At 39.0% G+C, this 21,723-nt stretch overlaps 1 protein-coding gene across 3 annotated transcripts in view; it reads right to left on the bottom strand.

Moving 5' to 3' along the window:
- SPECC1L (sperm antigen with calponin homology and coiled-coil domains 1 like) overlaps nucleotides 1-21,723 on the bottom strand; it is a 139,585-nt gene that overhangs the window by 69,204 nt on the left and 48,658 nt on the right. For all 3 annotated transcript variants that reach the window (XM_039222159.1, XM_039222157.1, XM_039222158.1), the window contains 3 exons: nucleotides 18,749-18,902; nucleotides 12,997-14,630; nucleotides 11,576-11,783 (listed from right to left, as the gene is read on the bottom strand). In XM_039222159.1, coding sequence (XP_039078090.1) covers nucleotides 11,576-11,783; nucleotides 12,997-14,630; nucleotides 18,749-18,902 — 1,996 coding nt within the window. The remainder of the gene's footprint in view (nucleotides 1-11,575; nucleotides 11,784-12,996; nucleotides 14,631-18,748; nucleotides 18,903-21,723) is intronic.

Below are 21,723 nucleotides of genomic sequence, written 5' to 3' on the forward strand. Positions count from 1 at the left end.
CATTACTTTGTAGTAGGAACCTAGACATAGTGAACACCTGCATGCAGTGTAATATGTAATCAAAGAATCTTTCTTAAGGGGCACCTGGCTGGCTCAGTCGGTAGAGCATGCGGCTCTTGATCTCAGGGTTGTAGGTTCAAGCCCCATGTTGGATGTAGATATTACCCAAAAATAAAATCTTAAAAAAAATCTTGGGGCGCCTGGGTGGCTCAGCCAGTTAGGTGCCCAACTCTTGGTTTTGGCTCAGGTCATTATCTTGGGTTCGAACGCCAACTCAGGTTCCACACTGTCGGCACAGAGCCTGCTTGAGATTCTCGCTCTGGCCCTCTCTGTCCCTCCCCCACTGAGTGTACTCTCCCTTTCAAAATAAGTAAATACTAAAAAACTAAAATAAAAATCAAAAAATCAATCAATCAATCTTGGGGCACTTGGTTAGCTCAGCCAGTAAAGTATGCAACTTTTGATCTCAAAGTTGTGGGTTTGAGCCCCATGCTGGCTGTAAAATCTTAGGAAAAAATCTTCCTTAAGGTAACAAATAATTAGCTTTTTTTTTTAATGCTTATTTATTTTTGAGAGAAAGTGTGTGCACAGGCAAGGATAGAGAGGCAGAGAGTAGGGGAGGAGCAGAGAGAGAGGAAACAGAGGATCGGAAGCAAGTTCCCATGCTGACAGCAGCAAGCTTGAGGGGCTCGAACTCACAAGCCCACGGGATCATGACCTGAGCCAAAGTCAGATGTTTAACTGACTAAGCCACCCAGGTGCTCCACAAACTATTAGCTTTTAATCAACACTCAAAAGTAGGAGTGTGCTGATGATGTCTTTTCTTAGACTGCTCACCTTGCCCCTCCCATTTCCATCAGAAACCTGTTCTGTGTAACCTGTGTAGCTGATACCTTTAATTCAACATTGATACATTTGTGTTCAGATATTTTTACATGGCATGAATTCACTTCAGTAACAACATAAAAGCCTAGAACATTTATAACAATTATATATATATATAATAACTATTATAATTATAATTATATATATATAATGATATAGTTATATATATATAATGATATAGTTATTTTGGTAGCCAGTAGTTAACTCTCTCCCACTAATCACCACAAAATTATTCAACCAAGTTGGGGCCTCTGGAATAAAAAGGGTTCAAAATTTACATTAATTTAACAAACACCTCAATGGCACCTTTCTTCTAGATGTTTAAGATACAAGGGAAAGGGAAAAAAGATACAGTCCCTACCCTCCTAGGGACAGAAAAGAGGATGTTTTTATAATGAAAAGGATTAAACTTTAAAAGTCTGTCTCTGTACAAGCTGCCTCAGACCACATTTAACCTGGAAACAGGGTCAAAAAGAGCTATTTAATTTGGTTAAGGGCAAAGTAGACACCAGTGAGCAAGTCCAATACCCTGATCTGTATCTCCAAAAGCAAAGATAAGTATGGACCCAGCATGGGACCGCAGCTACCTATGACCCATTTGTAGACAAATTCAAGGACTTGGTGATACAATCAGACACAGATAAGAAGTAAGGACAGAAGCAGGGCGCCTGGGTGGCTTAGTCGGTTAAGCGTCCGACTTTCGCTTAGGTCATGATCTCGCGGTTTGTGGGTTCGAGCCCCGCCTCGGGCTCTATGCTGACTGCCAGCTCGGAGCCTGGAGCCTGTTTCGGAGTCCATATCTCCCTCTCTCTGACCCTCCCCTGCTCACGCTGTCTCTCTCTCTCTCTCTCTCCTAGAAATAAATAAAAAAATATTTAAAAAAAAAGAAGTAAGGACAGAAGCTGAAGTATTTCTAGTGCTAAAAACACTAGGAGTTATACTTTTCATTTACACTAAATTTAAATGCAAAATTTAAGTAATTAAAATAGGCAAGCAAACAAAGAATGTGAATTTCTCCTCTGCTAAAAACCATTTTTCAGGGGCACCTGGGTGGCTCAGTCAGTTAAGCATCCAACTTTGGCTCAGGTCATGATCTCACGGTTCGTGGGTTCAAGCCCCGCGTCAGGCTCTGTGCTGACAGAGCCTGGAGTCTGTTTTGGATTCTGTGTCTCCCTCTCTCTCTGACTCTCCCCTGCTCATGCTGTCTCTGTCTCTCTCTGTCTCTCTCAGAAATAAATAAAACATTAAAAAAATTAAAAACAATTTTCCTTTTCTTCTGGTCACAAAGAACATACCTACCTATCTTTATATATGATGCACACTAGACAAATGACAACAAATCTCAGTACTGCTCACTTTTAACATCCAGTGTGCCTTGGTTCTCAGGTGACATCTGAAGTCACCTGGCCATCTTAAACTAATCATAAATCTCAATTTCATTCATTTCTTTTGTTCTTATTCTTCTCTTTTTACCAGCCACATAATCACTCCTCTTAAAATAACATTCTTCCACACTCAGCGCTGTGTGTGTATTATTGTCATATCTTATTAATCCTTTTAAATAGAAAGGAAGCTGGCAGCCAAATGAGATATTTAGGCAGAATAAAGTACACTACAAGTGTCTCCAGGGAATTTAATTTAAACTTCATGAATCTTAACTATATTTTCACTTTGTAACATAAAGTATTAAAAATGACAACAGGCTTTTTCTCCTTAAAAACAAAGGAGTCTGTACTTATGCTCTTGGTTCAAAGACTATCTTAGCAAAATTGCCATGTGGCCAAATTAATGGTTACATGAAAGGGTACTGTTAGTCTTCAACTCCGGGGCCTGTAAAAGCAGTGTCCTTCCTCTTCCAACTTTTTCTAGCATGAGGGATACTGCCATCTACTGTATTCAACTCAAAAGCAATATTAAATTCTATCAAAGGCAGAAGTACTACCATGATCTCATTTTTAACTGCAAATTACAACTCAATTTTACAATGTTATTTTTATTCTAGAAATCAAGTAAATTGCTATTCTCACTGTAATTAGACCAACTTTGCTCTGAACAATTCTGGGCACTGCTCTGCCCATTTAATAATGGGGTTCATAATCTTTACACCACCAAGAACTCTCATGCCTGACAAACAAGGAACAATCAACCGGACCTTCATTCTGGCTCCAGTTATATGCCCATCACACATGCAGATGTTACTAGGCAACTACCATGGGCACAGGCTAAACCTATGACTCCTGGGGGCAGAAAATAAAGAAAGTTCAATCCTCAGGATACTGATATCCCAGTGCTGTCAGATCCTTACATCCTAACATCAGGTCAAATTACAAGAGGGTGAGAAATGGCAAGAGTAACCAGTTACTCCAGTTAAAATACCATGCCTTAAGGGGAGAGGGCAGGCAGTACATCCAGCCATCAGGCCACAGCTGTATTCCCAAACCAGAATTCCTGATGCTGAAAGAGGACATAGATGAGTTTCAAATAAACCATTTACTACTCTATTTTTTATTTTTATTTTATTCATTTTTATTGCCCCTTTCCCCCCGAAAAGTAGATATAACCTTTTCCCTTCAACTCTGAAAGTAATGCATACTCACAATAAAGAGTCTAGAAAACAGAAAATAGTTGTAAAAATAAGATTACTCATTATTTGTATTTGGCATATATCCTTCCAGACTTCGTATGTCTGTAATTTTTTTCTTAAAAATGGGATAACACTATTTATACTTCTTCATAGGCCTTTCTACTTAGCAGTAGATAATGGACATCTATCAATCAGTTCAGATCTACAGCACTATGTGATGGCTATTAGTATTCCATCCGTTGTATTTATGATTTGTTTCAGCAACCTCCTATTAACAAACAGAATGGTTCCACAATTTTTGTCATAAACACGATGAGGATCTCTACACAACTGTTCAGATATTACTTGTTGACACATTTCTAAAACAGGAAGAAGCAATGAAGGACAACTCGGAACTATCAACAAGATCCAAGTCAATCCATTAGAAGGATCCAGCTCAAGAAAGCATTTGAAAGAATGCTTTGAAAGAAAGAATTTGAGAAGTCACCAAATTTTAAAATTTACTATATAGAATACACTAAGTCAGTATTTCATAAGGAATATCATTATGTCTGGTCACCATTTCAGTGTAATGCTGTATTTAAAACTTGTATGTTTTTAAATTACAGAAGTAATACACACAGCTCATACTCTGTCCCATTATCTGCTTTATTCCATCTATATGGCTATACACACAGACCTGTCTAATTTATCCTCACTGATAAAACGGCAGCCATAGTAGAGATGCACTGTGCACATGGGTTATTAACTAGATCTCAACTTCCAAGTTTTTGTAGTTACTAACAATTCTGCAACATATATATCTAAGCTTATAATTGCAAACCTGTAAGAATGTTTCTAAACATTGTTGCTAAAGTACTGTTATACTTTTAAAATGTGATCAATACCCCGAGAAAGACTAGCAATCTATTCTCCTTCTAAGGCTGTAGCAATCTATACTCCTTCCGACAGTACATGAGAGGTCTCTTTTATCCTCTCCTACACACTATCAACCTTTTTCACTTTTCACACCTGCCAAGTGAAAACTGGCATCTTGTTTTAGAGTTTCTTCGCTTTATTAGTGAAGTCAAGCATCTTTTCACACCTCTTCTGCCTTACCTATTCATACACTTTTTTTGGCTAATGGATTATCCTAATGTCACTGATATATAGAATCTCCTTACATATTTGATATGTATCACAAATATTTCTCCCAATGTCCTTTATTTATGGTACTTTTTTTTAATGTTTATTTTTGAGACAAAGAGACAGAGAACGAGCAGGGAAGGGGCAGAGAGAGCGAGACACAGAATCTGAAGCAGACTCCAGGCTCTGAGCTGACAACACAGAGCCCGACGCGGGGCTCGAACTCACAAACTGTGAGATCATGACCTGAGCCAAAGTCAGATGTTTAACCTACTGAGCCACCCAGACACCCCTATTTATGGTACTTTTGTTTTGCTGAACTGAAAATTTCAATAATACATAGTCAAAGAGGAGACTTTCCTTTATGGCTTCCCAGTATTCTTGAAAAAGGCTTTTCCTATCACAAAATTATACAACTCTCCTCCATTTCCTTCTGCTATTTCTCTAATCTCAAGCCACATTGCTCACCACAGTCACTAGTGTTCCATGTAAAAGCGCAAGACCTGTGTTAGGCCCTAGCCCCCAATCTCAGGAACTACAGGGGGCAGGAAAAGAGCTGGACATAAATGCAAGCACACAGTGAGCATTACTACACAAACACTAAGTGGTTAATAAAGTCACTGTAACTGATGGGTACATTACTTTAGCCATACCTGAGATCTCATTCGTGCCATTACCTTCAACACTGATTAGCTTTGGTTTGCTGGACTAATAGTGAAGTCATCAACTTTATTTCTTTGGGCTCAGTAGAGTTGCTTCTTTCTGTTGTTTCTCTTTTAAGAAACTAAATGTCCAATAAGATCTGGCTGGCCTTTCTTATTTACAAAGGACAAGGATAATTAATATTAGTGACTTCCACATGTCTCTCAACAACTGGAGAAGTCAGTATGCTAACCATAGGCCTCTCCATTCAATGCAACTGGATAAAGGCTCTAATGATGATGTATGTCTACAGGGGTCCCTCTTCTGGAGGTAGAAGGACATAAAGGAGGCAACTTCAACCAAGGAAATAGGGGTGTGTGTGTGTGTGTGTGTGTGTGTCCCCATCCATTTCACTCTTGGACCAAAGTGCCTTACCCTACGTATGGTCTTCATTTCAAGACAACATGCAACCTGCCATTACTTCAGGCACAGCTTTACTTCTCTGACACTGAAGTCATGGCACGAGCTCCTGGCACCATCTTCCCCACCTTATTTACAAAAAGAATCCAAGGGGTGCCTAGGTGGCTCAGTTGGTTGAGCGTCTGAATCTTTTTTTTTTTTTTTTAATTTTTTAAAGTTTATTTATTTTTTAAGAATTTTTTTTCATGTTTATTTTTGAGAGAGAGACAGAATGTGAGAGGGGAGAGGCAGATAGAGAGAGGGAAACACAGAATACAAAGCAGGCTCCAGGCTCTGAGCTGTCAACACAGAGACCAACACGGGGCTTGAACTCGTGAACCATGAGATCATGACCTGAGCCGAAGTGGGACACTTAACCAACTGAGCTACCCAGGCGCCTGGAGCATCTCAATCTTGATTTTGGCTCAGGTCATGATACCAGGGTTGTAGGTTCGAGCCTTGCATCAGGCTCCGTGCTAAGCATCGAGTCTGCTTAAGATTCTCTCCCTCCCTCTGCTCTTCTCCCCAACTCAAGCTTAAAAAAAAAAAAGAAAAAAAAAGAATTTGAGCCTGGGGCAAACACCACAGCCAACATGCTACAGTGGAGAGGCTGGTACAACTTCTGACAATCCTTTATACTGCAGCCTGAAACTGCTGCTGGTCCCAGAAGCTATGACCCCTGAGGAGGAGGTTTTAGTACACCCTCCTCCCCAAAGTTTGGCTGGGGACATCATTACTCAGAGCCTCAGTGTTCTCATGGACTGTAGGTTTTTTCTGCTCTGTTTGATTTCTCCATGTTTCCAATTCCATCTGCCTCACATATTCCAGAAGTTACTCAAAACTGTTGATCTACTGATGAGACCCCTCACCTATTTTCCATCTTTGGTTTAGTTTTCACTGTAAATTTTTTTTAATTTAATGTTTTTATTTTAGTTTTGAGAGAGAGAAAGATACAGAGCACAAGCAGGGGAGGGGCACAGAGAGAGAGGGAGACACAGAATCTGAAGCAGGCTCCAAGCTCTGAGCTATCAGCACAGAGCCTGACACAAGGCTTGAACCAAAGTCAGATGCTCAATCGACGAGCCACCCAGGTACCCACTGTTTCATTGTAATTTTTATATTACATGGCAAGGCCATGTTACTAGGAGTTTGGGAGGGAGAGGCAGTATATGTGTGGCCTCAGGCCATCATCTTGAACCAGAAGTCTTAACAGTATTTACTGAGTGAATTTTACATCACATCTTTCTAGTCTGGAGGCTAAATTCAAAAACTACTAAAAAGTACTGCAGGCCAAGTCTAAGCAGTATGGCACTGACGTTATCTGGAAAGCCAAATGGGATTCCAACTAAATGTTATGCCTTATGATACTGTCCCATACTCGCTGATGCTGTACTTCTTTTTTTTCAATCTTTTCTTTTCTATGTCTTTCAGATTGGATAGTGCCTACTGACTGGTCTTCAAGTTCACTGATTCTTCTAGATTTTTAATTTGCTGTTTAAATGATTTACTGGGTTGCCTGGGTGGTTCAGTCAGTCAGGCATCCGACTCTTGGTTTCAGCTCAGGTCAAGATCTCACAGCTTTGTGGGGTGCCTGGGTGGCTCTGTTCTGACAGCTAGCTCAGAACCTGGAGCCTGCTTCAGATTCTGTGTCTCCCTCTCTCTCTGACCCTCCCCTGCTCACGCTGTCTCTCTCTCTCTCTCTCAGAAATAAATAAAACATTAAAAAAAATTAAAAAAAAAAATCTCACAGCTTTGTGAGTTTGAACCTTGTGTCGGGCTCTATACTGGCAGCATAGAACCTGCTTGAGATTCTCATTCTCTCTCTCTCTCTCTCTGCTCCTTCTCAACTTGCAATGTCTCTCTCTCAAAATAAATAAACTTAAAAAAATATTTAATGATTTAGTAAGTTTTTTTTTAACATAATATTATTTATTATTGAGAGACAGAGAGAGACAGAGCATGAGCATGGGAGGGGCAGAGAGAGAGAGGGAGACACAAAATCTGAAGGAGGCTCCAGGCTCTGAGCTGCCAGCACAGAGCCTGATGCAGGGCTCGAACTCACAAACTCAAGATCATGAGTTGAGCCGAAGTCAGACGCTTAACCGACTGAGCCACCTAGGTGTCCCAGTAAACTTTTTAAAATAGCTGTTAAATTTCTCAGTTGTAAAATACATATTAGGTTCTTTTTTAACAGTTTTTATTTCTCTCTTGAGATGTGCAATTTGTTCGTTCATTACTAGCAAATTTTCCTCAACATTCTGAGAGCAGTTACAACAGCTGCTTTAAAATCAGCTGGCCATTAATTCAAAGTCAGGCTTATTTTGGGGTAAATGTAACTACTAATGGGTACAGTTTCTTTTTAGGGTGATGAAAAGTTCTAAAATTGAGCATGGTAACGGTTGCTAAAATACTGCACAAAAGAAAAGCTCAATTTCGGGGCACCTGGGTGGCTCAGTAGGTTAAGCGTCCGACTTCAGCTCAGGTCATGATCTCACAGTTCGTGGGTTTGAGCCCTGTGTCAGGCTCTGTGCTGACAGCTAGCTCAGAGCCTGGAGCCTGTTTCAGATTCTGTATCTCCCTCTCTCTATGACCCTCCCCTGCTCATGGTCTCTCTCTCTCTCTCTCTCTCAGAAATAAATAAAACATTAAAAATAAATAAATAAATAAAAGCTCAATTTCTTAGGGCACCTACCTGGCTGCCTCAGTTGGTAGGGTGTGCGACTCTTATCTTAGAGTTGTGAATTCAAGCCCCATGTAGAGATTATTTAAAAAGAAAATCTTTAAAAGAAAATCTCAATTTCTCAATTAACACCATTCCCTATTATCAAGTCCCCTATACCAAGTGATCAATCCCAAGTGCTAGAATTCACTAAGAAATAAATTAACTCCTATCAGACTATGGAGCTATAACCAGGATCCTGGTTCCTAAGAAAACTATTAAAAGTCATTTTTGAAACAACTGAGAAAATCTGAACTATTAGAAGACACTAAGGAATTACGCCAAATTTTACTAGATATGATTATGAGGAAAATAGGAGTTGCATGACACCAAAATATTAAGTGTCTCATGGGGTCTACAACTTACTGCCAGTTGGTTCAGTTAAACACACACATATACATATACACACATGGGAGGTGAATATTACAAAATATTAACAACTGTCAAATCTAGGCAGCGGGTGCTACCTATATACCATGTTTTGCAGTATTTCTGTATATATGAACTTTTCATTTAAAAAAAATGGCGGGAGAAGCTAGAAGGCTATAAAATATTTATTCAGGATTCTCAGCCACTTCATAATAAAAATCACATAAGGTTTATATAATTTTTATTTTGGCAATCATTTTTCATTCCAGGAATCCTTATCAGCTAACATTTTTCTAGCTATTACCTTAATTACCACTAGGTGTCACTCTTTCTGCGTTCAAATCAAAAGTCTAGCAAGGGGAGGGGCACCTGGGTGGCTTAGTCAGTTAAGCGTCTGACTTTCGCTTTGGTCATGATCTCGCGGTTCGCGGGTTCGAGCCCCGCGTCGGGCTCTGTGCTGACTGCCAGCTCACAGCCTGGAGCCTATTTCGGAGTCTGTGTGTCTCTCTCTCTCTGACCCTCCCCTGCTCACACTGTCTCTCTCTCTCCTAGAAATAAATAAAAATATTAAAAAAAAAAAAAAAAGTCTAGCAAGGGGAAAAGGTTGTTAATCAGTACTAAACGGAAAATGCACTCAACTTCCAAGTTAATCTGAAAAACTTTAGAACTTTTTACATTTAGGAAATACAGTTAGATAAATCCTCTCAGTTCAGAGACATCGAAATACAGACTAGATACAAATGTTAAATTCAGTTTTTCACAATTTCAGATGAGAAAGTTGTATCTGTAGGACTATCATTGTCTTCAAGAAAACAGTCCCATAAGTCAGCTACTTCAGGAGCCAAATGACTCAAAATGTTCTAAATAACCCTGGGGTCAGTCCATAGATACTGAGCCAACTAGTCAGAGCTCAGAACTGGCACAAGAAACATTTAGGACTCCTGCAAATGACCCACTCTCTCCTGGAATTAGCTCAAACCTCCCCACCTCTGCACCCACTGCACAAGGGATCTGGCCCAACACTGTATTTGTCTATTGATCCTCTGTCAAGGAATAACACAGTTAGAGCCCAAAGGATCGACATCATGAACCACAGGCTGAAAAACTTTAACCAATGTATCCAAAAAGGTTATTCTCATTCTTCTTGTCCCCACCTGGTTACCACTAAAGTGTACTATGACTTAAAATTTGTTAACATGTAAGGAATCTGGATGAAGAATACATAAGAATTTTTAAGATGTATTATTTGGAAATAATTTCAAATTCACAAAAAGCTACAAAAACCAGTACAGAAACCACCCACACGACCATTTTATGCAGATTTGCCTATGTTAATTGTTTACCCATCTTTTTCATCATTTGTCATCTTCTATCCCTGCCTATCTGTCTCTATCTATCCCTGATGTTTTCCCTGAACCCTTTAAAGATATACATCATGGTCCTTTATCCTAGATATTCAGTGTGTGGTTCCTAAGAATAGGGACATTTCCACTTATATAAACACTATAGTTACCAACTTCATAAATTGATATGATTACATATGTTTATCTATAATCCACTTTTGTCCTATCTAGTCATCTCAATTTTTTTCAAGTTCCAGTTCTGTCAGAACATCCATTATAGCATTTCCCCAAAGCATTAGATGCAGTCTAGGCACAGATATTGCATTTAATTGTCATGTCTCCTCAGGCCCCTTTAATCTAGAACTTTTCCATAGCCTTTGTCTTTTATGACACTGGCAGTTTTGAGCAATACAGCACCACCCATTCTTGCGTTTTTAGTAAAACATTCATTTTTTGTCTATTTAATGTTTCTCTTGTTGTTGTTTCTTTCTTTGATGAGAGAGAGGGATCATGTGCAGAGGAGGGGCAGAGAGAGAGGGAGAGAAAGAATCCCAAGATGCTCCACACTGTCAGCATGGAGCCTGACACAGGGCTTGAACCCACAAACTGTGAGATCATAATACTTAACCAACTGAGCCACATAGGCACCCCTATTTAATGTTTCTTTATGAGTCATTACAGGTAGGCTTCAGCCAGAATATGGCCCAGCTGATACTGAGTCTGATTCTGTGTGCCTCTGTCATTTACACAATCACCAGGTCAAAGTGTTGCCCAATTTTTCCACTATATAATTTCTGGTTGTTTCTTCTTCCTCACTTGCAACATAACAGTATGTGGGAAGACATTTTAAGATCACCCAAATTTTTGCTCCTCATCAAACTGTCAATACAGAAATGCTCTATACTATTTTTGCAATTGTTTTTACAAGTCTAAAATAATTGTAAAATAATTTCAAAAAACTTAAAGCAATTTAAAATCGGAGTTTCAACTCTACCAGATCATAAAATCTCTATGGGAGATTCTCCTCATAGGGAGGAAAGTCAGACAAATAAAGAAAAACCTGTGCTTTAGACATAAGATTATGAAGAATGACTGATTTTTGGGTCAGTATACCTGTAATCTCTATAACAATAAATGACTTTTTCAAAAATCTAAAAAAATGTAACAATCAGTTTTTCCTCAAATTATTTTCTATAACTAAGCACAGTTTTGAAGCAATGCTTCCTCTTAACAGTTCTTCCTTATGAATAAAACATAGCAGCCCAAAGACTACTGGCTAATGTGTGAAATATGCTTTGACAATGCATATTTCTGCAGGCCCCTGTCTATTGTGCCTGCACCACTGCAGCAGTGATAGTGACCAATTTTCATTTTGTTACTGAATGCAAACTACCCCCACTCGTTAACACAGGTAGGACAAAAAGAATGGAAAACTCCCCCATCACTTACTCTCTAAATCAGAAATAATGAGGTTGTCATGAAGTTTCACAGCTCGGTGTTGTTCTACTTCATCTTCAAGTTCAAAGATGGTTTCCTTCATGTCACTCCTCTCTGTCTCTTTTTCTTCCAGCTCTGATCTTAGTTTCTCTAATGTCATATTCAAATCTTCTATTTGTTTCTTAGCTTCTTCCTGGAAGGCTCGGTATTCATCTTCTACCTGTATAGAACCAATGGTGCAGATTAGAAAAGTCAGAGGTGCTCTAAGATAAATTCTACAGTGGAAGTATACACCACTATTTCAAAGGAAGCGATATGAGTTCCCAGGTATGAACTAAAACTACCTCTGTAGTAACTGTGTGAATCTATGAAAAAGCACTCTACAATATGCTTAAACATAATTTGCTGCTACATCACTGACAAATTATGTTGATATATCACTGAACTTAACTAGATTATTTATGAAGGAATTTAAAAAATTCTCCCTTCTCCACAGTATGGACAAAGGACATGCATTTGATTAATAATTAACATGCCACCACCCCAAAAAAGATGTCTGATTTGTGATGCTTCATCACCAAATTACGAATGGAAACAAATTCTCAAATACTGTCATTGCAAAAGTATTAGCTCAAAGTGCCCTCCAACATATATGTTCCAACAAATAATACATCTCCTAACTTTTAGCTCTAAACATCATCACTAAAAAAATTATTATTTAAATTATTTGAATTTTGGCCAAAGATATATTAATGTTTCTTACTCTAAAAATCATTGTTCTACAATAGGAAATCAAATGTAAGATAGAATAATTGGGTAACTCATGCAAATAAACACTGCATCAGCAATGACATGGGGCAGACCCCTGGCCAGAATGCCAGCAACCCCCCTGCTGTAGGTATGTAGGAGTCCTCATTATTATGCTATGTGTAAAAGAAGGGGGCTGGACCAATGATCTCTAAGGTCCTTGCCATAGTCCTCTAAGAAACAGGAACCTTCGTACTCCAAAAATATTTTTAACTCACAAAAGAGCTCTATTTGAAAAACTACAACCACAGGAAAAGAAGGGGTACACATTGCTAATCCCAGACTGAAATACTGGCTCTCATCTTTCTTATGCCTGAATACATTAGAGATAAGGATGTAAAACTGCACAACACGGTCCCTTGAGTGCACCCAGACTAGGGACAATTCTGTTATAATTCTAGTCCCATCCTCTCGCAGGAGAAAGGCTATAACATGAAAGTGACATTATTTCAAGAATGCATTTTACTGTATCCCAATAAAGGAAAACCATTCTCAAGCTTTAAAACAAAATCAGCCTACAAAAAGCAAATGACACATCACAGAAGTGATACCAGCTTTCAGTAAGCATGGTGTGTACTGTAGCTGCATAATGCTGATCCAAATCATTTTATCTACTTAAACAGTACCTTTGCAATGGTGTCTTGTAATCTATTGGCATCATTTCGGGTGTGAGCCAGATCTTCCTGCAGACTACTAGCCAAAGTCTCTGCCTTTTCTTTGTCCAGCCTGACACTCTCCAGGAGATCTTGAATATCAGATTTGTCTCCAGAGTTATGGATGGAATACAGCTCTGCCACTTTCTGCTTCTCATTCTCCAGCTGGGCCTTCAGGCGATTCATTTCTATCTGATCACTGGCCACTGTGGCTTTGTACTCCTCTAATGTAGCTGCCAAAGCTGCTTTACCCTTCTGCTCAGACTCAATGATGCGCTCCATATGGTGATTGCGTTCTTTGAGTGCTCCTATCATTTCTTGGGCTTCCTTGTTGTCTTGTTCTGCCATCTTCAAAGTATTGCTTAAATGCTGCTGGACACCAAGAAGCTGCTCTCGTTCAAAACGGGCATTCTCCGCTAGATCCATGTAACGCTGCTCCAATTCCATATAGCGTCCACTTTTTACATCTTCATCTATGACATAAGAAATGTGATGCTCATCAAGAAGGGAGCGGAAATATTCAATCTGTCGGCTAAAGTGTTCCAACTTATCACTCTGCTGACATAAAGACTCCATAAGAATAACCTTCTCTTCTCCAAGCCTTTCATTTTCACTATTCAGTTCTTGGGTTATCTGCTGCAAATCAGCTAGCTCTTGCAGAGTTGCTTGAAGCTCCTCACTCGTACTATGTTGGTTCTCTTCCATCTGGTGTATCCTTTCTGTCAAGCAAGCAACGGACACTTCACTTGCGTTGCCGCTGCTCCCCTTCCGGGAGCGCTCTATGCTCGGAATGCCTTCAGACTCTGAGGACGATGGTGCATCCAGGGCATCATCGCTCGATGTGAGGGGCTGGTACACCTCACTGCACTCACTGTCTAGATTGTCCATTGAGTTGCTGTGCTGATGGTCCATGAGGGTGTTCTCGTCCTGGCTCAAGAGATCCTCCACGGACCCAGGGGCAGAGCCTTCCACTGAAGAGGTCAGGGTCCCTCCTCCATCACTCTGATTGCCAGGGGCGATTTCTGGGCTCAGGGATTGATAACCAAATAGTTTTTCAGAATTATCTAGCCTCTGCTCTAAGGAAAAGCCCAGCGCATTCAACCTGTCCTTTAACATTCTGTTCTCATTTTTTAGCTGGTTCAGTTCTTCACGGATGGCAGTATTCTGTTCCTGCAACTGCAACAAGGTGGACTCAACATCAGTTGGCTGGTGAGCAATGACGGCTTCCTTTTCCTCAGACTTTTCATTACCCTCTGAATGATCTTCATTAATGCCCAGCTGGGCCCGCATGTCTCGGAGTTCATTTCTCAAATGTAAGATTTCCACATCCTTGGTTTTTGCCAGCGTGAGCAGCTCTTTCACTTTGGCTTCCAAAGCAGCTTTGTCACTGATCTGATTGTCCGACTTAGACTTGCTCATGCGAACATCACATTCCGTCGCGGTGCGACTGCGGGATCGCTTGGCCAATGCCCCATCACTGGCTCCTTGCCCCGCAGAAGGTAGTTTTTTGCTCTGGTTTAGTCGGGTACGTTCGCGTAATCTTTCTCGAGTAGAACTGGATTCTTTATTACCTATAGAAGTGCTCCGCTTGGTTGAAGAACTTGTGCCTAAATGTTTACAACAAAGAATGTAAGGAAAGATATTAGCAAAAAGGCACATAGGTTATGCCCTAGGTCTAATGAGATGAAATCTAGAGGCCTACACATTGATTTTGACTGACATCTAGTTGGTCTGTAAAATTCTAGTCACTGTAAAATTCAGTTTATTCAAACTAGATCATTTATTTTTTAACTATCCATGAAAAAGAAGTTATATATGAAATTGCACACTTTAAATGGGTGACTTTTACAAAATGAGAATTACATCTCAATAAAGCTGTTACATTAAAAAAATTACCCATTAACTTGAATCCTAAACCATGAACTTTAAAACAGGTGGCCAGGGACATAATATTCTAGGGCAATCTAGATGAAGCAGACTCTAGGATTAGCCAGTCAGGTAGCAAACTAACTGTAGAAGCAGATGGTAAAGAACGATGAGCAAGAAGGGAAAGACAGCCTCTGGACAAACCAAAAATCTAAGATACCTACAAAAAACATAAAAAAGTATTATCAAAGTAAGTGCAAAAAGTTTTCACATCGCAGAATGACACACAAATAGTACCAATAACATTAATTATAATACAGCTAACATGCACTTAGTGCTTATTTTACACACACACAGATGAACACTTCATATACATTAATTTATACAAGCCTCATTATTATTATTATGAAGAAACACACACAGAGATGTTAAATAATCTGCCAATATCCCACATATAATAAGTGGATGATAAGGATTCAAAAGCAGGCAGGTAGTCTGGTTCCAGAACCTACAATTTACATAGTACACTATGCTGCCTCTCTAAATGTTAGAAAACAGGGGCACCTGTATGGCTCAGTTGGTTAAGAAAATGACTCTTGGTCTCAGCTCAGGTCATCTCATGGTTCATGGATTCAAGCCCCACACTGGGCTCTGCTGACAGCACACAGTATGCTTGGGATTCTCTCTCCCTCTCTCTCTGTCCCTCCCCCACTCACTTTCTCTCTCTCAAAAACAAATATACAAACATTAAAAAAAAAAACGTTAGGGGCATCTGGGTGGCTCAGCCTGTTGACAATCTGACTTTGGCTTGGGTCATGATTGCATGATTGGGTCAAACCCTGCATTGGACTCTCCGCTATCAGTGCAGAGCCTGCTTTGGATCCTTTGTCTCCCTCTTTCTCTGCCCCTCCCCTGCTCTCTCACGCTCTCTCTCTTTCTCTCAAAAAAAAGAACATAAAAAATTTTTTAAAATAAATGTTTGAAAATAATAATGCATTATTGCTAATGATGGCACATTATCAAATATGCCACACGAACCACTATTACTGATTGCTAAAATTTTAAACCTGTGAAAACAATGGTTCATGAGTTTGAGTCCTGAGTCAGGATCTGTGCTGATAGCTCAGAGCCTGGAGCCTGCTTTAGATTCTTGTGTGTGTCTCTCTCTCTGCCTCTCCCTCACAATCTGTCTCTGTCTCTGTCTCTCTCAAAAATAAACAGTAAAAAATTTTTTAAATAAATAAGGAAAGAAAAATAAGATCTACACCTAATCAGTATTTTGTAAAAACCTGCTAGTTCTTTACTTGGCAGGCACCAGGCTGCATTGGTAAGAGGGAGCAAAAGATCTACATGATACAGGAAGATAGCCACTAATTCTGCCAGGGATTTGGTGTAGAGCAGGGGAGCCCACAGGACAGAACAAGGAAGCAGAAGTGAACAGGACACATAGAAAGGAAAAGTAAGGTCACACAATTAATGGAAACAACAGGGGAAGTTTCTACAGGGCCCTGAACATCAGGGAAAATTTAGTGAGTCAGAGCAGTAAATGTTCAAGAAGTGTTCTGGGGGGGAAAAAAGTGTTCTGGAACAAGGAAGACACATAGGAAAGAGTATTTTTATGAAAACTAATCTAGAGGCTAAGTGAAACATATAAGGAAGAGCAGTAAAGGAGGAATGTGGGCAGGCAGAGCAGTAAAAGTAAAGGAGGGCCTACATTTGGGTAGTGAGATCTGTATCTCTGAAAGACCAGAGAAGGAATAATACATCTGTAACAGATTTACAGGGTAGAAATAACAAGATGAGGAGAAACGATTGCAAACCAAACCAAAATGCGGGATAAGAAAGAAAAGATCTGGGCATGTCTGAAAGCCAAAAAGGAAAGGGGCCAGTAATGAGGGAAGGAATTGACAATGCCCCAAAAGGAAAGGAGAGATAAAGAAACAAGAAAGGAAGAGACAGAACATGAAAAAGAAAAGCTCCCCTTCTGGAATTATTGTGACCAGTGAGTACATGGAAAAATCTGAGTTACAGACAAGTGAACTAGTCTTAGAGAAGTCATGGGGAGTAAATAAACATAGAGTAGATGAACTGAAGAAGAAAGGATGTTGTTATGGGCTGAACTGTGTCCTGCAAATTCGTATGTTGAGGCCATAACCCCCAGTACCTCAGAATGTGACTGTATTTTGAAAAAGAGTAATTAACTTAAAGAGATATTTAGGTTAACATAGCTTTATTAGGGTGGGCCCTAATCCATTATGACTGGGTATCATTATAAGAAGAGGAGAATGGGACACAGACACAGAGTGAAGGACGACCATGTGAGGACACAATGAGAAGATAGCCCTCTAAAAGGAGAGAGGCCTCAGAAGAAACCAAACTGGCTGACATTTTGATCTCAGACCTCCAGCCAGTTTAGTGAGAAACTAAATGTGTTTCAGCCACCCAGGCTGTGTATTTTGTTACAAGTGCCCTAGCAAACTAACACAGCCGCCAGTAGGGGTAATAGATCCAGGAAGGTAATAACTGAATTAAGCCTTGTGAGGGCAGATGTCAGTAGAGAACCAGGATCCAAATGCAAGAGCTCTCTCCCAGTAAATTCTAAAACCCGGAAACATGAAGAGATATAGATAGTATTAGAGTACTTAACTTCCTTCTTACCACACAAACTGTAGTGTTAAATGTGGTGATGACCTCAGGCTTGAGAATAAAAAACCTAAAGTGCAGTCCTTGCTCCACTATGAGCTTTGTGGCCGGATACAAAACGGGTACCCAATAAATATTTTCTGAGCAAACAAATGCAAGGCCTTAGGCAAGATACTTAAACTTTAAGCATAGCTCTTACATCTCTAAAATGAGGATAATAATAGCTTCTACCTCATAGGGCTATAGTGAGCATAAAATGGAATGATCCCTAGTATAATGCCTTCCATGTTTCCTCCTCGTGATCATACCACATGACTATTATAATTAGCAGGAGGGTATAATCTGGGATGGAAGGAAGAATCCACAGAAGGTCAAAGCAGGAGAGAGGACAGTAGGTAAACCTGGGCTAGGAAAAAGTCTAATATATACAAAATGGGCTAATAGCCTAAATAAGGATGATAAAGAAGGTCTGCTATAATTTTTACTAATGTGCTGTCATCAGCTGTATTACAAACACATGATCTTGTGTTTATTGGAAGACTTAAAAGTTTTTCTAGAAGTATAAAAAGTAAAATATGATAGCATGACTCTTGGACTACATGATGAGTTAATTTATGGTCTCTATCAAATCTGTGCTAACAGCTCAGAGCCTGGAGCCTGCTTTGGATTCAGTGTCTCCCTCCCTTTCTGCCCCTCCCCGACTCACACTGTCTCTCACACTCTCTCAAAAATAAACAAACATTAAAAAGAATTTTTTTTAAAAAGAAGACTTAAGAGACATATCATCAATTATTATATATGGACCTTAAGTGAAAGCTTATCCACATAGACAGTAAATATACATATGCAATATTTATTAAAAAGTTGTAAATTTGAGTATTTCTTTATATTTATGATTTGAGGAATAATTATTAATTATTTTAAGGACTAATAGCATTCTGATTTTATTTTTAGAAGAATCCTTACCTTTCAAAGATAATTTATGTATTTATGAAAGAAATTATATGACACCTGGAATTTGCTTCAAAATAATGAGAGGAGAAGGTGGATGTCAAGGAATTCAGACTGGCCATCAGTTGATAAGGGTGATGAGTAAATGGGGTTGAAATACAAATACACGTCTGACATTTTCTGTAATTAGTAGAACTAATTACCATTACACTCTGCTATTCAAACAAAAAAAGCAGTTTAACTCTTATGTGAAGGCCACCTATACCTGTGCTGATCTTGGATTTATTCTCCACGGTGGTCATGGCAGGAGCCGATACTGAGGATGCAGCAGAAGGGCAGGTGCTCTTCTTTCCTTTAACACCATTAGTCACTGTCACCCCTCCAGCCATTCCAGCTAAGAGGTCATCACTGCTCTTGGTCTAGAAGCAACAGAAAATAAAAACAAACTGACTAGATGAAGCAAGAGTAAATAACATTTTGAAACTAAACAAAGCTTTTGGCTTTTATATTGAATTCAAGGGCCTCACCAAGACTTTCTGACAGTTACCAAGCAATGCATCGTACTGTGCTACAGAAAGAAAATTTTTTATTGGGTTTATAAACAATCACACATTTCTTTTTAAAAAACAAAATTCTGGGGTGCCTGGGTGGCTTAGCTGGGAAAGTGTCCAACTTTGGCTCAGGTCATGATCTCACAGTTTGTGAGTTTGAGCCCCACATCAGGCTGTGAGCTGTCAGCAGCCTGCTTCGGATTCTGGGTCCTGCTCTTCTCTCTTCCTCTCCCCCACTCATGTTCTCTCTCTCAAAACTAAACACTAAAAAAATTTTTTTTAATAAAAATAAAATACAAAAATATAGGGTGCATGGGTGGCTTAAGTCAGTTGAGCATCCAATCCTTGATTTCAGCTCAGGTTGTGATCCCCAGGGGTATGGATTGAGGCCTGAGTCGGACTCCACACAGTGAGCATGGACCCTGCTTGAGATTCTCTCTCTCTCCCTCTACCCCGCTCTCCAGCTCACGTTCTCTCTCAAATAAAAGTAAAAATAAATAATGGGTGCCTGGGTGGCTCAGTTGGTTAAGCATCTGCCTTCATCTCAGGTCATTATCTCATGGTTCCTGAGTTTGAGCCCCACCATCAGGCTCTGTGCTGACAGCTCGGAGCCTGGAGCCCCCTTCAGATTCTGTCTCTCTCTCTCTCTGCTCCTCCCCTGCTCACACTCTGTCTGTCTGTCTTTCTCTCTCAAAAATAAAAATAAACATTACAAAATTTTAAAAATAAAAATTAAAATAATAATAAAATTTAGTTTAAAAATTATATATGTAACCAAAAACTTTATGGAAGACTACTCTGTGCCCACCTATGCCAGAGCCAGTGAGGGATTGGAAAAAGTAAAGACATTTTCTTTGTTACTTTCAGGTAGGACGTGACTTATGAACAGAGATCATCTGAGCCCTATCACATGGGCTCTCAGTAAAGTTCTATAATACCACAGAAAATGCCATCCTGCAATTTCTAGAGATAAATATCACTGAGAAATAATATCCATTGTTTTATATTAAATCATGGATGTAAAGTGATGGAACCATTATTTTGGAATTTAGTTTTCTTATCTGATCTAATTTCTTAGTAGTCTAATTTAAGCCAAAATTGAAAGATTTTTTTAAACTCTTAGGTAATATATAAATTTAAAAAACTTGAGAGTTTATGGTTAGAGTGAGGGTTAGTTAGCCTAAATGATCATACTACTTGAGAAAGACCCTTTGTATTTATTTATATTTTATAAATATGATTTAAAAATATGAGCTTTTTAAAAAGAAATAAGCATAAACTATACTTCAATTTAAAAAAAAACAGAATAAGCACCCTGGATAATGAGATTGGGTATAAAATTATTACTTAAAGAAAAAGAATGAAGAAAATTGTTTTTATTTCTAGAAATGAAGGAACATACAAGAGTTAAAAAATCTGTGAAAAAAGAAAAACTACTTTTTAATAAAAGAACCAAAAGTTTTGTCCCATTAAGGTGAAAGCACAAGTTAAACAACTAATTTAATAGTATTGTCTATCTGGAGCCAAGCTTATTCTTAGACAATCATAATAAATCCATTTCAATAAATGAAAACGGCTCATGAATTATTAATCTCTAAAGTCTCTTCCTGTTCTAAATGTTAGTGGAGTAGGTTCTGTTCTCATCATTCAATTATACAAGTTACAATGTAATACCATTAGGTAGGTCAACCTGTCTCATTATAAAAGCACTACAAAAAGAGGTAGAAAAGGATTAATGTTTTAAATGAATTAAACTAATTAAGCTTTGGTAATTTAGAGTTGTCACATTATGAAAAATCTGGTTATATAACGAGAAAGGAGGATACTGCATTAATCATAAAGGACTGCTCATATTCTTTAAGACTATTTCCTGTTTATGAAATTGGTCATCAACTATGATCCAGAAAAATTTGCAAATTAAGTTATACTTCCTTCCTGTCAATTTGCCCCTCATCTATTAGTCAGTATATACATTCAACATACTCTTAGGTTTTCAAATCACCTTTTATATTCTGTTAATGAAAGTTAAATTATCTTTGAGGCAATTTTTCTTTCTCTGAGTTAAATATGTTTTCTTTCATAAAAATTACATCTGAAGACCACCCTACACAATCATGTGACAAGTGGCTTAATCATCACACTTCTGTTTACTTTTTGTCTTTGGTTAATGGCAGAGTTAAACATACCTCAAAGCACCAAGTCAAAAACTCCGCAAGTATCACAATAACTATTGTACTACAGTACTGGCACATTAATAAACCAGTGGAACACAAAAGAATTCCAAAAGAAACTGCTTATATAGACACCTGATTTATGACCAAAGAAATAGTACAGAAAAAAAATGGGATTTTCAAAAATGGTACTAGGTCAATTGTATATTCACAAAGAAACCCCACAAAAATGAATAAGCCCTATTTCACACCATATCAAAAATAAGTCCCGGGACGCCTGGGTGGCTTAGTCGGTTAAGTGTCCGACTTTTGCTTGGGTCATGATCTAGCGGTTCGTGGGTTCAAGCCCCACGTCGGGCTCTGTGCTGACTGCCAGCTCAGAGCCTGGAGCCTGTTTCAGTCTGTGACTCCCTCTCTCTCTGACCCTCCCCTGCTCACGCTGTCTCTCTCTCTCTCTCTCCTAGAAATAAATATTAAAAAAAAAGTCCCAAGGTTTTTTAACTATGATTCAAAATCAC

This window comes from Hyaena hyaena, unplaced genomic scaffold, assembly GCF_003009895.1.
Source record: "Hyaena hyaena isolate Hyena2069 unplaced genomic scaffold, ASM300989v1 scaffold_1080, whole genome shotgun sequence".
In the NCBI taxonomy this organism is placed as follows: Eukaryota; Metazoa; Chordata; class Mammalia; order Carnivora; family Hyaenidae; genus Hyaena; species Hyaena hyaena.